Raw genomic sequence first — 17,126 nt, forward strand, 5'->3', positions numbered from 1 at the left:
GCAAGTCACTGAGCAAAACCAATGCTGCCTACAGCATGGTTGGAAAACATCTGTACATCCATTCTTTTTCCTTAAAAGAGTCAGGCAGATCCTCAGCCATTTACCCACCATCCAGAACTTTGCTTGTTGATGTCCTCTTCTACTTAGCCTTCAATAACCCTAAATTTGTTGGTAAATGTTTGCTTAGTGGATCATGATGTCTGGACAGTTATAACAAAGACTTCTACTTTCACTCAGTGCTTATACTGTCCTCAACACACTCTTAAAACAATCCAGGGCCGGGCGCGGTGGCTCATGCCTGTAATCCCAGCACTTTGGGAGGCCGAGGCGGGTGGATCACGAGGTCAAGAGATCGAGACCATCCTGGTCAACATGGTGAAACCCCGTCTCTACTAAAACTAAAAAAAATCAGCTGGGCATGGTGGCACGTGCCTGTAATCCCAGCTACTCAGGAGGCTGAGGCAGGAGAATTGCCTGAACCCAGGAGGCGGAGGTTGCGGTGAGCCGAGATCGCGCCATTGCACTCCAGCCTGGGTAACAAGAGCGAAACTCCGTCTCAAAAATAAATAAATAAATAAACAATCCAGATAGGGATCTAAGATGGCCAAATAGGAACACCTCTGAAGTGCAGTTCCGAGCGAGAACAATGCAGAGGATGAGTGATCACTGCATTTCCAAATGAGTTGTTACTGCCCACAGACCAGGAGATTCCCGGGCTGAAAAGCACCATGAGTTTCCAGCACAGCTGTTTCAGCCTGCACAGCAGGTCTCCGCACAAAAACTCACACAAATCTGGGCGGCCATTTCAACTGGCACCTGGAACGCCTGGGAGACAGAGCCGCCCATTCAACTGAAAAAAAGGGGGCTGAAACAGGGAACCAGGTGATCTGGCCCCCACAAAGACCCGCAATCTGAAATTCCTGGATTGAGAGTTTTACAGCAAGCGCAGCTGGACCTGGGATGGTCCAGCTCTGTGGAGGGAAGGTTGTCCACCATTACTGAGGCAGTCCACCACTACTGAGGCAGTCCACCATTACCGAGGCAGTCCACCATTACAGAGGCTGTCTGTCATTATTGAGGCAGGCTGCCATTACTGAGGTAGTTCTGTCTATACCTCTATAAACAAAACCACAAGGAAGTTCACACAACAGCTGGGCAGAGCCCACAGCAGCTCAGCAATGCCTCTGCTGGCAGACTGTAAGTAGGCTACCTCCTAGCTGGGCAGGGCATCTCTAAAAAAAGGCAGCAGCACATCAGGAATGTATAAATAAAGCTCCACCTTCTCAGGACAGAGCACCTGGGAAGAAAGGCGGTTATGAGTTCCACTGCAGCAGACTTCAATGTACCTGCCCAGAAGCTCTGAACAGAACAACGGAGCTCACAACTCAGCACTTGAGCTCCTACAAGGAGCAGCTCCCTGACCCCTGTATATCGAAAGAGACACTTCACAAAGTAGAGCTGAGCCTGACATCTGGCAGGTATCCTTCTGGGACTAAGATAACAGAAGAAGAAACTGGCAGCAATCCTTTGTTCTGCAGCCACCGCAGGTGATTCCCAGGCAGGTGATTCTCAGGGTCTGGAGTGGACCTTCAGCAATCCTGCAGCAGAGGGACCTGACTGTTAGAAGGAAAACTAAAAAACAGAAAGAAATAACTTCATCATCAACAAAAAGGATGTCCACTCAGAGACCCCATCTGAAAGTCACCAACTACAAAGACCACGGGTAAATAAATCCACAAAGATGGGAAGAAACCAGTGCAAAAAGGACAAAAACACCCCAAATCAGAATGCCTCTCCTCCTCCAAGGGATCACAACTCCTTACCAGCAAGGGAACAAGGCTGGTTGGAGAATAAGTCTGGTGAATTGACAGAAACAGCCTTCAGAAGGTGGGTAATAACAAACTTCTCTGAGCTAAAAGATCATGTTCTAACCCAAAGCAAAGAAACTAAGAACCTTGACAAAATGCTAATGAGAATAAACAGTTTAGAGAAGAATATAAATGACCTGATGGAGCTGAAAAACACAACACGAGAACTTCGCGAAGCATACACAAGTTTCAATAGCTGAATCAACCAAGCAGAAGAAAGCTATGAGAGATTGAAGTCAAACTCAATGAAATAAAATGAAAAGTCAAGATTAGAGAAAAAAAGAGTGAAAAGAAATGAACAAAGCATCCAAAAGATACGGAATTTTGTGAAAAGACCTAATCTACGTTTGATAGGTGTACCTGAATGTGATGGAGAAAATAAATCCAAGCTGGAAAACACTCTTCGGGATATTATTCAGGAAAACTTCCCCAATCTAGCAAGGCAGGCCAACATTCAAGTCTAGGAAATACAGAGAACACCACAAAGATATTCCTCAAGAAGAGCAACCCCAAGGCACATAATCATCAGATTCACCAGCATTGAAATGAAGGAAACAATGCTAAGGGTAGCCAGTGAGAAAGGTCTGGTTACCCAGAAGGGGAAGCCCATCAGACACAGCAGATCTCTCGGCAGAAACCCTACAGGACAGAAGAGAGTGGGGGCCAATATTCAACATCCTTAAAGAAAAGAACTTTCAACTTAGAATTTCATGTCCAGCCAAACTAAGCTCCATAAACGAAGGAGAAATAAAAGCATTTATGGACAAGCAATTGCTCAGAGATATGATCACCATCAGGCCTGCTTTACAAGACCTGCTGAAAGAAGCACTAAACATAGAAAGGAACAACCAGTACCAGCCACTCCAAAAATGTACCAAATGGTGAAAAACATCGACACAATGAAGAAACTGCATCAACTAATGGACAAAACAGTCAGCTAGAATAAAAATGGTAGGATCAAATTCACACATAAAAATATTAACCTTAAATGTAAATGGGGCTGAACGCCCCAATCAAAAGACACAGACTGGCAAATTAGATAAAAAGTCAAAACCCATTGGTGTGCTGTATCCAGGAAACCCATCTCACATGCAAGGACACACACAGGCTCAAAATAAAGGGATGAGGAAGATTTATCAAGCAAATGGAGAGCAAAAAAAAGTAGGAGTTGCAATCCTAGTCTCTGATAAAATAGATTTTAAACCAACAAACATCAAAAGAGACAAAGGGCATTACATAATGGTAAAAGGATCAATGCAACAAGAAGAGCTAACGATCCTAAATATATATGCAGCCAACACAGGAGCACCCAGATACATAAAGCAAGTTCTTAACGACCTACAAAGAGACTTAGACTCCCACACAATAATAGTGGGAGACGTTAACACTCTACTGTCAATATTAGATCAATGAGACAGAAAATTAACAAGGATATCAAGGACTTGAACTCAGACCTGGACCAAACAAACCTAATAGACATCTACAGAACTCTGCACCCCAAATCCACAGAACATACATTCTTCTCAGCACCACATCACACCTACTCTAAAACTGACCACATAATTGGAAGTAAATGACTCCTCAGCAAATGCAAAAGAATGGAAATCATAACAGACAGTCTCTCAGACCACAGTGCCATCAAATTAGAACTCAGGATTAAGAAACTAACTCAGAACCACACAACTTGATGGAAACTGAACAGCTGGCTCTTGAATGTTGACTGGATAAACAATGAAATGAAGGCAGAAATAAAGATGTTCTTTGAAACCAACGAGAATGAAGACACACATACCAGAATCTCTGGGACACATTTAAAGCAGTATCTAGAGGGAAATTTATAGCAATAAATGCCCACATGAGAAGCAAGGAAAGATCTAAAACCAAGACCTTATCATCAAAATTGAAAGAGCTAGAGGAGCAAGATCAAAAAAAAAAAAAAACTCAAAAGCTAGCAGAAGGCAAGAAATAACTAAGGTCAGAGCAGAACTAAAGGAGATAGAGACACCAAAAAACCTTCGAAACATCGATAAATCCAGGAGCTGGTTTTTTGAAAAGATCAACAAAATAGACCACTAGCCAGATTAATAAAAAAAGAGAGAAGAATCAAATAGATGCAATAAAAAAATGATAAAGGGGATATCACCACGGATTCCACAGAAATACAAACTACAATCAGAGATTACTACAGACAACTCTATGCACATAAGCCAGTAAACTTGGAAGAAATGGATAAATTCCTAGACACTTGCACCCTCCCAAGCATAAACCAAGAGGAAGTCGAAACCCTGAATAGACCAATAACAAGGGCTGAAGTCGAGGCAGCAATTAATAGCCTACCAACCAAAAAATGCCCAGGTCCAGATGAGTTCACAGCCAAATTCTACCAGACATACAAAGAGGAGTGGGTACCACTCCTTCTGAAACTATTGCAAACAATCAACAAAGAGAGAATCCTTCCCAAATCATTTTATGAGACCTACATCATCATGATACCAAAACCCAGCAAAGGCTCAACAAAAACAGAAAACTTCAGGCCAATATCCATGATGAACATAGATGCAAAAATCTTCAATAAAATACTGGTAAACTGATTGCAACTGCACATCAAAAAGTTTATCCATCACGATCTAGTAGGCTTCATCCTGGAGATGCAAGGCTGGTTCAACATATGCAAGTCTATAAACATAAACCACCACATAAACAGAACCAAAGACAAAAACCACATGATCATCTCAGTAGATACAGAGAAGGTCTTCAACAGAATTCAACAGCCCTTCATGCTAAAAACTCAATAAGCTAGATATTGATGGAACTTATCTCAAAGCAATAAAAGCTATATACAACAAACCCACAGCCAATATCATATTGAATGGGCAAAACTGGTAGCATTCCCTTTGAAATCTGGCACTAGACAAGGATGTCCTCTCTCACCATTCCTATTCAATATGGCATTGGAAGTTCTAGCCAGAGCAATCAGGCAAGAAAAGAAATAAAGGGAATTCACTTAGGAAAGGAGGAAGTCAAGTTGTGTCTATTTGCAGATGACGTGATTGTATATTTGGAAGACTCCATCGTCTTAGCCCCAAATCTACTGAAACTGATAAGCAACTTCAGCAAAGTCTCAGAATACAAAATCAATATGCAGAAATCACAATCATTCCTATACACCAATAACAGACTTAAAGAGAGCCAAATCAAGAACGAACTGCCATTCACAGTTGCTACAAAGAGAATAAAATACCTAGGAATACAACTAACAAAAGATGTAAAGGACCTCTTCAAGGAGAACTACAAACCACAGCTCAAGGAAATAAGAGAGGGCACAAACAGATGGAAAAACTGTTGGTTAGGAAGAATCAATACTGTGAAAATGGCCATACTGCCCAAAGTAATTTATAGATTCAATGCTATCTCCATCAAGCTACCTATGACCCTCTTCACAGAACTAGAAAAAACTACCTTAAACTTCATGTGGAACCAAAAGAGAGCCCACATAACCAAGACAATTCTAAGCAAAAAGAACAAAGCTGGAGGCATCTTGCTACCTGACTTCAAAACTATACTACAAGGCTACAGCAGTCAAAACAGCATGGTACTGGTGCCAAAACAGAGATATAGATCAATGAAACAGAACAGAGGCCTCAGAGGCAACACCACGCATCTATAACCATCTGATCTTTGAAAAACCTGACAAAAACAAGCAATGGAGAAAGGAGTCCCTGTTTAATAAATGGTGTTGGGAAAACTGGCTAGCCATGTGCAGAAAGCAGAAACTGGACCCCTTCCTGACACCTTACACTCAAATTAACTCCAGATGGATTTAAGATTTAAACATAAGACCTAACACCATAAAAACCCTAGCAGAAAACCTAGGCAAAACCATTCAGGACGTAGGCATAGGCAAAGACTTCATGACTAAAACACCAAAAGCACTGGCAACAAAAGCCAAAATAGACAAATGGGATCTAATTACACTCCTGAGCTTCTGTACAGCAAAAGAAACAATCATTAGAGTGAACTGGCAACCAACAGAATGGGAAAAAATTTTTACAATCTACCCATCTGACAGAAGGCTAATATCCAGAATGTACAAAGATCTAAAACAGATTTACAAGAAAAAAACAAACAAAGCCATTTAAAAGTGGGTGAAGGACATGAACAGACACTTTTCAAAAGAAGACATTTATTAGGCCAACAAACATGGAAAAATGCTCATCTCTCTGGTCATTAGAGAAATGCAAATCAAAACCACATTGAGATACCATCTCACACTAGTTAGAATGGCAATCATTAAAAAATCTGGAGACAACAGATGCTGGAGAGGATGTGGAGAAATAGGAACACTTTTACACCGTTGGTGGGAGTGTAAATTAGTTCAACCATCATGGAAGACAGTGTGGCGATTCCTCAAGGTCCTAGAAATTCCATTTGACCCAGCAATCCCATTACTGAGTATATATCCAAAGGATTGTAAATCGTTCTGTTATAAAGACACATGCACACGTATGTTCATTGTGGCACTGTTTACAATAGCAAAGACCTGGAACCAACCCAAATGCCTATTGATGATAGACTGGACAAAGAAAATGTGGCACATATACACCATGAAATACTATGCAGCCATAAAAAACAATGAGTTCGTGTCCTTTGTAGGGACATGGGTAAATCTGGAAACCATCATTCTCAGCAAACTGACACAAGAACAGAAAATCAAACATCACATGTTCTCACTCATAGGTTGGTGTTGAAGAATGAGAACACATGGACATAGGGAGGGAGCATCACAAACTGAGGTCTGCTGGGGAGAAATAGAGGAGGGACAGTAGCGGGTAGGGAGGTTGGGGAGTGATAATATGGGGATAAATGTCAGATATAGGTGATGGGGATGGAGACAGCAAACCACATTGCCATGTGTGCACCTATGCAGCAATCCTGCATATTCTTCACATGTACTCCAGAACCTAAAGTCCAATAAAATATACATGTGTATATATATATGTATAAAATCCAAGTGGATCATAGAATTTCTGCTTTGATGTGAGCTGAAAATAAATCACCAAGCTCTGTTAGCCTATAATTCTGAGGTCCTCTGAGTGAGAAGACTAAACGACTCTAGGTTTCTTCCTGCTTTAAAGTTCATCTTTCTACTGGAGACACTTTTGTTGTTGGGATCCATCAGAATGTCTTTGAACCTGAACCCAAAATAGTAGAAAGTGGGATATTAGGGGGAAGATGGTTGTCTTGGTAGAGGCTGGTGAAGGCAGGGAATCAACAGTTCTGATCAGTCCTCCAGGCACTGTAAGAAACGTCAATTTAAAAATTACCAAAAAAAAAATGTTACACAGTCTCTTGGATAACGATATATACTACATAAACCTTATTTTAAAACATTATGAACTACCTTAAGAATATATTATTAATCTCCTTAAAACTGGTACAGTTTTATAAATGGATGTTTGAATACAAACCTATATTATACAGAGGTAGTTAATGAACCACTAACATTTCTTTTGGTTCAGTTTATTGTGTGATCATCCAAATGTGATAGTTTTGTCTATGTTCTTTTGAAGAAAAACAGGAGCTGTGCAATGATGTTCTAGCAACGAAAAGCATCTCTTCATTACCTAGCTGGAAAAGGTGAGTGTACTACAATTACACAAATTCCAAGTGAGGACAGTTATACTGCTGAAGAGTAATTATCAATGTTTAAATACAAGAAGAAACAAAATAATAGCAACAAAAGCAATCAAGAATGGAACCAAATTTTACAACAGAGACATGAATGCATTAGCAATACACCTTTTCCCCAAACCTTTTCATTTATTTTGTGAGGATTTGGAAATAATAAAATGGAGCCGGCTTAACTTCCTACCCACAGCAAGTAACCAATTCAAATTACTTCAGTGTAGTCAAAGAACTCAAAATGTCACACATATATAAGGTATGATTATGAAATCATTAACTGAAATTTTTCTCTGTGGTTCATTTCTTATTGTCATACATACATGTAATTACAATCATTGGGTGCCAGAATTTTCTTGACATGAGAATTTTATCACTTAAAATGAAATCAGCTGAAAGTTTTGGATATCCAATAGAATTAAAATACTGTTTTCAAGGAAGCAAACTCTTATCCTGTATTACAAACCTGACTAAGCTGCTTTCCAGGCATTCAGGTCCAGTTTCTCTGAATCCAAATCCTGTGCTCTTTGCATAGGAGCACACTGAATTAAGAGCAAGGAAAAACAGAGAGGGGCTTTTATTTTCCTGCACTTGCTGACAGGGTAGTCACTCCAGCACTCAAATCTGTTCACTTCACTCTTCTACTCCAAAGCCTTTTCAGCCCCCACTACTTTTAAGGTAAGTTACAAACTCCTTAGCATAGCACAAATCCTCTCCTCTCCTGCCTCTACTTTTAGCCTCCACTTTGCTTTTCAAAGGTTCTAAATTACCAGTAGTTCTGTTTTATCACATCTTCTCATCCCTTTGTCTGTACTAGTTTCTTTACTTGAATGCCCTCAGTAACGCTTATGCCGATGTCAATTACCCTTTCATTTAAGTCTCAGTTCAAGTGTTCCCTTCTTTAGGGTCTTCTTGACTCTCCTCAGCAAACTCAGGTATTCACAGAGCCGCTGTTGCAATGAGATTGTATTGTAATTTGTTGAGTAGTTATTTGTTAAATTCTGACTGTGTTCCTACACACAATGGTGAGCAGTGATCACAGTCAATTGAAGTTATCTGTTTGAATCTCTGTCTTCCCATTGCATACAGGCTCCTGAAGGACAGAGGCCTTCTTGTCTTCCTCCTAATTCTAAGCTTTTGAAAGGTCTCTGACAACTCCATCTAAATAGCCCATCCCATTTCTGACAAGTCACACTTTTATCATCCTTCATTTTTTTTCAAAGCATGTATTATTAAAGTATCTCCTTTACTCACCTTTTTTTTTTTTTTCCATTTTAAATTCTAGCTTCCCTGTTTTCTCTACTTTTCACTAGATGCCAATGCACTCCATGAGCGCAGGGACTGTCTTGCTCATCCCTGTGTCTCTGATATCCAGAATGACACCAACTCATACGTGGCACTCAATAATACTTGCTGATTAAATAAGTGATGTGATTTTTTCCCAATGCCGTTGCCAGGCCTTCTCATGGCCAATACTTTAACTTAGAATTGCTTATGAAATTTGTTTTACAATTTAAGATTCATCCAAAAACCAAAACACATTTGTGTGTATGTGAGTGTGTGTATGCGTGTATATATTCTTTCATGTAGTACTTTTAGGTATTTATGAGATTGTGGGTTTTTTTTTGTTGTTAATCACTGTTGACTTATAAATACATTATGAATGTTAGAAAAACAATCTTAATGGAAGAAACTTATTAAATGCATTGCTTATGATGATGACAAAGATGATCATAACAATAATAATAGTTACTATTTACTAAGCACTTACACTAAACATTGCGCTACATTCATTGTGTATCTTGTTTAATCCTCAGCACAACTCTATGAGGTAGGCCCCATTATTATTTAACAGAAAAGAAACAGAGGTTTAGAGAGAATCTCCTGTGCTCTAGTATGGTACTTTTTATCCTTCAACCTCAATGCCAACATGAATGAATCTTTTAACATCCCTAAAATGGTTAAAAAAAAGACTTCTTTAATAAAATGTCAGCATAAAGGAGGTTATAACTAATGAGCATTCAGACATTGTATAAGTATTGTTTAACAGGTAATTAAGCATTAGTTTTATATAATGTTTTTAATCTGAAAAAAATCAGCTGAAGTTGGACAGTACAATTAATGCCAAAGAGCTGTTGACAGTAGAAGCACATTCCATTTGATATAAATTGTTATCCAATTTTAAAAGATTCTCATCTTATAAACATGCAAAACTCTCTGGAGCTGTGATCTTAATTTATGGACGTCAGCATGAAAGGATTACCAAAAAAATCTTTTTTTGTTTTTTTTTTTTTTACTTGACAAACAAAACCCTTCATGATCTGACCCCTACCCGCCCTCCCCAGCTTCGTCTCCCGTGTACTGCTCCCAGATTCTTGCACTTTCTTTTCCCTATGGTACTGAAAGCTTTAGTTTCATTAACAAGCTCTGCATCCTCACCGTGAGTTATTTTTCATGCTGCAGCCATGTATCTTTTTAAAACCTGCATCAGATCACCTTATTCTCATGCCTGAAAACTTCCAATGGTAGTGCCCACTCTGCTTAGAAGAAACTCCAGTTCCCTCCCCATGCCCACGATTCCCTGAGATCCCAACACTGACCTCACTCATCCCCTCTTTCCATCTGCTGCCAGCTTACTCCACCCCATTAGCTCTGAACAATCTTCTTCCTCCTCCAGATCATGACTAAGTACTTCTCTCAACTGACTTAGTTCTTGTTTTGGTTTATTTCTGTGCTTTTCTCTCAGCCTAAAATAAACTTTAGAGTAAAAGTCTCTTGAATTGTAGTTAAGTGATTTTTTCTGGTAGTATTGTAACCGCATGGTAGGGTCACTTGCGAGGCAGGTCTGGTGTAAACAAAGTGACCTTTTATTCCAAAGCTAGCTTAGGGGAAGAAGTACGGGCTTCCTTCCTGCCTTAAGGGTACCCATTCACCTTTGGAGCAGAAAGTGGACACTTTTAAAGGGGGCCTATCATGAATGACACCAAAGGGGAGGAGGTGAGCAGGTGGGTGGGCCCACATGCTAACGTGGTGCCTTACGTACTGGGCAGTTGAGTTAGCATTTCATGGGCAGAAATAGATTGTAAAGGTGGCTGAAAACTGTCTAGATGGGAGAGAGTTTCATAGTGGGACTTTGGATTGTAATTCATCTGTTATCTCTGGAGGCAGTCTCCTGGTGGCTGAAAATTCCACTCTGGAGCTTCTAAGCATATAGTAAAACAAACTTGGCCTCTAGAGAGTTTCTGGTGAAGGGCAGGTCAAAGGTGATAATTGCATTTCTAAAGGACTATGTATGAAGTGAGGAATGGGGAAACGGAGGAAAGAGAGAAGAAGAAAATAATAAAAAATAATAGCAACTCCTTTTTCTTAGAAAAATGGGGCTACTTGGTTACAGTATGTTTTAATTTGTTGCTTCTTATTTTAAGTGTATCCATTATAGATTTTTGCTATACAGCTACCATGAGGCTTACCCAAAATATTCTACACTTTAACAAATTTAAAAAGTTTCTTTCAACAAATGAGAGACAAGCAGTATATGACTACTGTTAAAAATAAATTGTCACCAATTCCATTTAATTGTTACTACCTAAAAACTTCGAAAAAATATGTGACTGGAATAAATATAAATTCTTCTAATTAAGAATTTGTTTCATATAACTACAGTGGTGGCAACTTTCATCCTTACATGTATGTTCTTGCTCTCATTTGTTGTATATTAACATTTCACTCATTGTATATTAATGTTCCTGAAATTATTAATATCTGACATGATTTCTACTTTGAAATTATAAACTTCAGCTTGCCCAATGTGCCAGTGGAAGATGTGAATCTAAGCTCTGGACACAAAGCCAGAGTTTCTGTGAGTGGTGGTTGTAAAGTTGCTTCTATGCCAATGTCTTCTCAAAGCACACCTGTCAAGGAACCAGTGAGAAAACTGATGTCTAAATTAAGGTAAAGATATTTACTCATATATTTCCACATGCTTTGTTGAACTTTCTAAGCAGTGATAACTCCTGTTGTTTTCCCTACTGAGTTTTAATGTTACTGAATACATTCAATGAAGTGACATTATGACTTGTCTCCTAACTACGCTGATTTAGATGTACTGTGGGTTAAATGCCCCTTGTAATAGAACTGGTAACTGCCTGTGGTTACATAGTCTGGCAGTGTGGTGGACGTTAGTCCTCTCTTGAATGTAATAAATAATTTTAACTGAATTTTCTTTCTTTTTTCCCCTGACAAAGACTCTTACGACATTATATGGCCTTTTAAAAAAATCTGGGATTTTGTTTGTTTGTTTGTTTTAGTTTGGATACCAAATTTATTGAGGGAAATCAAATTTTACTTGTTCTGTGTAGAATGTTAACATTTGTGGGTCTGATATTTGAGCAATTTAAATATCTATGTCTCATTTCTCAAAGGATGGAGACAAGGAGTGGGAAAAGTTCATGATTCAGGGTTTTTTTTGTTTTGTTTTGTTTTTTCCAAATAGAGACTAATAATAGGTGGGGGGCCTTAAGTGTGCTCTAAAATAATGTGCTGTAAAATAGGTGCCATATGGGAGGGTGGTAAGTGGGGCCAGTACTACTATTAAATTAGCGTACCTCACTGATTTTGTTGGGTTCCTCAGACTTTTGTTGGGTTTTAAGGGTCTTGGTGGGATGAGAGGCTATGGGCCAGGACAAACATACAACATGCCCTACCTGGAATAGTATTTTTTCTTAGGATAGTGACTTGATGCCATGGGGTTGGCGAAAGTCTCTATAGCAGCATCCAGGGCTGCAGGGCTATGATTATTACATGGGCATGAAGGCCCCACCTGCTGTCTCATGCCTAACACTAGTCCTGCCCCAGGAGAGAGGAAGCACTCTTCCTCTTCCAGTATGGATGGACCCACCTTGGACTATGTCGAGGGACCTATTTTCACTAACACTAGGGATCCAGAGACAAGTGGTTGATGGAGCAATGAAGACAGACAGCTACATTCCAGAATACCAAGTTCTGACCACCAAATCTCCATTCTGTCTGGTTGGCAATCATATGCTAGCCTGGAAATAGGACGAAAGCAGGCCAGACCTCAGTGTGATACAGGCATTATAAGGCTGAAAAAGGCTGCTTGTCCAACGATCTAGAGAGACGTTAGAATTGCACTGCTGTAGCTTACAGTATAATCCCTAACGACTGGGATTCTCTAACTAGTTTCCTTCCCTCTGCCTGTATTTTTCTAGAAGTAGTATTTAAAGTCCTCAGCTTTGAAGTTGGTTGCTATAAATTTGAATCCTGATATGTTACTGGTCCTAAGATTCAGTCCTATTGGTTGGTCACTAAAGCATAGTAGTATACAGTAAGTTATATATGGATGTGCCTATATGTATTTGAATAAATGTATGAATATCATTAAAAATGTATGGCTGTGACCACATACCTAATTATTTGGACATGCTACCAGTGAACCAGGCCTTCTTAATAGCTATCATGCCAGGCACCATGGCTCATGCCTATAATCCTAGCACTTTGGGATGCCAAGGTGGGAGGATTGCTTGAAACAAGGAGTTAGAGACCAGCCTAGGCAACATAGCAATACGCTGTTTCCATAAAAAATAATAACAATAATAGCTATCAGGTTTGAGTCTTTATTGTATTTCAGGGTGGATACCCACTTACTTTTTATAAATTAATTTGTATTCCCACAAATTCATGAGACTGGTTTTATTTTTAAATCTCTTGTATGAATGAGGAGACTGAAGCTTAGAGGAACTAACACATTATAAGTCTCATGGAGAATTACACAAATACTCAGGATGGGGCTGGGGTTTAAGGCAAGGCTTTCTGACTTGGAATCCCATGCTCTTAACCGTATATAGCATATACCCTGTCTCCATGCTAGGAGAACTAGAGAGACCTTCCTGAGCGTGTTACAGCAGAGTTCGGATGCATAGTCACTTAAATTTCTTTTTAAGTTAGATCAATTTTCTTTTTCAAATTCATTATTTTCCTCATTTTTCTCTTGGCCAATTTTTGTTATTTGTCTAAGTGTAACATTTCTATTAATTTTAGTGAGTTACATGTGATCAAAAAGGGGATAATCTGATTGAGTGTACTAAGACTTTAAAATGCATCCACTTCTATCATTAGGCATCACTAGAAAATTAAAATTTCCCAGAAACTATCTCCGTAATGAACAGGCAGACTCTTTATTACTTAGAGTCATCATACTGTTATCAAGTGAGTACTCCGAAAGCTGAATGTGTTAATATATCAGCTCTATTCTGTACCATCCTAAATTTTGCGTGGTGATGATGATGATTATTATTTTTGAGACGGAGTTTCACTCATGTTACCCAGGCTGGAGTGCAATGGCACAATCTCGGCTCACCGCAACCTCTGCCTCCCGGGTTCAGGCAATTCTCCTGCCTCAGCCTCCTGAGTAGCTGGGATTACAGGCACGCGCCACCATGCCCAGCTAAGTTTTTGTATTTTTAGTAGAGACGGGGCTTCACCATGTTGACCAGGATGGTCTCGATCTCTTGACCTCGTGATCCACCCACTTCGGCCTCCCAAAGTGCTGGGATTACAGGCATGAGCCACTGCGCCTGGCCCATGGTGATTATTTTATTAAAAATATTCTATGGAAAAAAGTTAGAACACAAGACTAACTAAAACAAAATGAGCTCCTTGTCATACCAGTTTAGTCTTTTGCCTTCAGCAACATGTAGTATATTTTCTCACATTTCACCAGTGAAAACAGTTTTCTTTGTTAGATATTTTGCTGTTTTTTGTTGTTGTTGTTTTTGTAGTATTATTTGCTATTTTATATCTGGTCCACATGTAATTTCTTGAATTTACTAGACTTTAAATTTTTCAAGGCATGAAGATTGTGGCTAGCTGTGTACAATGTAAATTTATATAGAAATACTCAGAATTGTTTACTATATTTACCTTTCTTGTCACATGATAAAAAGAAAAGTAGTTAGAGACCTTTTAAGTGTGAAGGGTGTTCCTTTCATTTGGGTCACTTTGGACATGACATCGTCCTTATCTGTTTCCACAATGCCAAAGTAGTGTCTGGCCATCTCTGTGTAATTAATGCTAACAATTAATTAAAAATATAGTTTTTAGTGTACATACTCATTACCTAATTATTCTCAATTAGGCATTTTCCTGTCTTATATTACTTCTTACTTTCTGTGTATTAGTTTGCTGACTTCTCAAAGTAACATCTTTGAAAACAGATTGATTTGTCCACAGTATGTCTAACATATCAGCATATATTTAAATAATACTTGAAATTCAATTAAAAGGGATTAATGTAAAAAGCAGTATATAGTATTACTGGATGTTAAAATACTTTTAAATATTGGAGTGTAACTGAGTTAAGTTACTGGTAAATAAACTGAACTGGGTTCCAGACTATTAAATTTTATCAGGTGTTCCTAAAGTTTGGAGTAATATTAAATTTCAAATCACAATAATAATAGCAATAATATAAGTAATAATACATATTATGCACTTACTATATGCTAGGCACCGTCCTAAGGGCTTTACATATGATAACTCACTCATCTTACAACAATCCTGTATAGATGCTTTTATTATCCTCATTTTGCAGATGAGAAAACTGAGACTCATAGAGGTTAAGTAATTTGCCTAGCATTATATGACACTTAAGTGATAGAACTTAGATTTGAATCCTGGCAATCTGATCCCACACTCCTTGCTCTTAACTGTTGAACTGTAATGCCTTGTTTTGGTTTATTGTTGTATGTGTAAACTTGATAAGGCACTCCATTTACTTCATCTCCATAAAAATATAAACATGCTTTTTGTTATCTTAGATTTTTAAAATACCAAAAATAAGTTTTAAAAAGAATGTCACTTTTCAACATGTCTGCCAGTTGTTAAAGGAAAAGGCCATGAAAATACATATACTAGCAGTTGAGGTCTGCCAAAAAGCATTATTAGAGCTGTGTCATTTCCATTTCATACTGGTCTTTTACTGAGCTGGAGAAGACAGTTTTGGTCAACCTCCAGTAGGAGGCTTGCTCTTCTCCTTAGCCAGGACTAAGCTAATTAACTAGGTTATTGTTTAAAAAGAACAGCTGGATGACCAGAGAAAATAGGAATAATTCTTCAATCAAAGAGTTTCCGTAAAGATTACATGAAATTATGCATAGAAACTATATAGCAGTGTTTGGCACATTTCTAGTACTTTATGAAGAATAGTTGAATTGGCTGGGTGTGGTGGCTCATGCCTATAAGCCCAGCACTTTGGGAGGCCAAGGTGGGTGGATCACTTAAGCTCAGCAGTTTGAGACTAGCCTGGGAAACATGGTGAAACCCCATCTCGAAAAAATACAAAAATTAGCTGGGCATGGCAGTGGGCACATGTAATCCCAGCTACTCAGGTGGCTGAGTTGGGAGAATTGCTTGAGCCTGGGAGCACAGAGGATGCAGTGAGCTGAGATTGTGCACCACGGCACTCCAGCCTCAGCAATAGCATGAGACTCTGTCTCAAAAATAACAATAACAAAAACACCAAGAAAAATATTTGAATCTGACCAAATATTTGGTAGCCTTTACGGCTACCAAAATATGACTTAGAGTCCCTTCTTCCAACTCCATGGTGCACCTTTCTTGTTGTCCTCCAAGCATTTATCTCATGGTATTAGAATAGTTTGCTTTCTTGTCTGTTTTTCCCCACTAGGCCAAATAAGTTCAATAAGATTGTATTGGGTTCCTAGCATGGGGGGATGATGCCAGGCTCTGTGGGGCACTGAAGAACAAAGGCGATATTTTAGTAGGAATTAAAGAATGTCTGCAGAATTAATGAGTTGAGGAAATGCCAAATGGCAAAAGGTACTGTGATTTCAGTAAACCTGAAATTGTGTTTAAAGATATCTATTACGTGTCTATTTTTAGAAATAATAGTACATGTGTAAGATAGTATTCAGACTATAGGTATTTGGTATGGATTTTGAAATAGAGATGCCACAGATTGAAAGTAAAACTAATCCAGAACTTTTTCTCTCTTCAGACTTCCCCTTTGGTTTCTCCCCTTCCCTAGTAAATGCCACCGTCTAATATTTATTTGTCTAAGAGCATATTCCTAGGGGATTTCTGATGTGCTCTAAATTTAAAGAAGAAGAATTTATACTCACAATGGAAAGAACCAATGCTCTGAAAAGGTTTCAAGCCTGTGGTTGGGAAAGGGAGCCTGGATTTGGGGAGAAGCAAGGTTAGTTTGTGTAAAAGGTCTCTTACCCCTCCTGCTCCAACAAAATGGCCATAATGGTGACCCATGTCGCCTTTCCCAGGAACTCCTGTTGCAGCTTTTCTTTCTATGCCATATGATTTCTTCTCATCTTATATACCTGGAAGCCCCTTTTTATCCCATTTCTACCCCGTTTATCTTCTTTCTAGCCAGGCAGATAACTCTGAGGAGTGTTGTGTGTCATATTTAATGTTTGGGCAATGGCAATGCCAAGAATTTCCAGCTTTCTGGTTTGAATCTCCTTGAAACTGTAAATGAATATTAATACAAATAATATACTTAAAGTATGAAGAACGTAAATTGTA

At 38.9% G+C, this 17,126-nt stretch overlaps 1 protein-coding gene across 1 annotated transcript in view; it reads left to right on the forward strand.

Annotated features, from left to right (window-relative positions):
* The window catches only part of MORC1 (MORC family CW-type zinc finger 1), a 167,758-nt gene that overhangs the window by 137,630 nt on the left and 13,002 nt on the right, over nucleotides 1-17,126 (forward strand). The window contains 2 exon segments of the mRNA XM_032298919.1: nucleotides 7,439-7,505; nucleotides 11,349-11,501. Of these exon segments, the coding sequence (XP_032154810.1) occupies nucleotides 7,439-7,505; nucleotides 11,349-11,501 (220 nt within the window).

This window comes from Sapajus apella, unplaced genomic scaffold (genome assembly GCF_009761245.1).
Source record: "Sapajus apella isolate SASKATOON/1434 unplaced genomic scaffold, GSC_monkey_1.0 scaffold40, whole genome shotgun sequence".
Classification (NCBI taxonomy): Eukaryota; Metazoa; Chordata; class Mammalia; order Primates; family Cebidae; genus Sapajus; species Sapajus apella.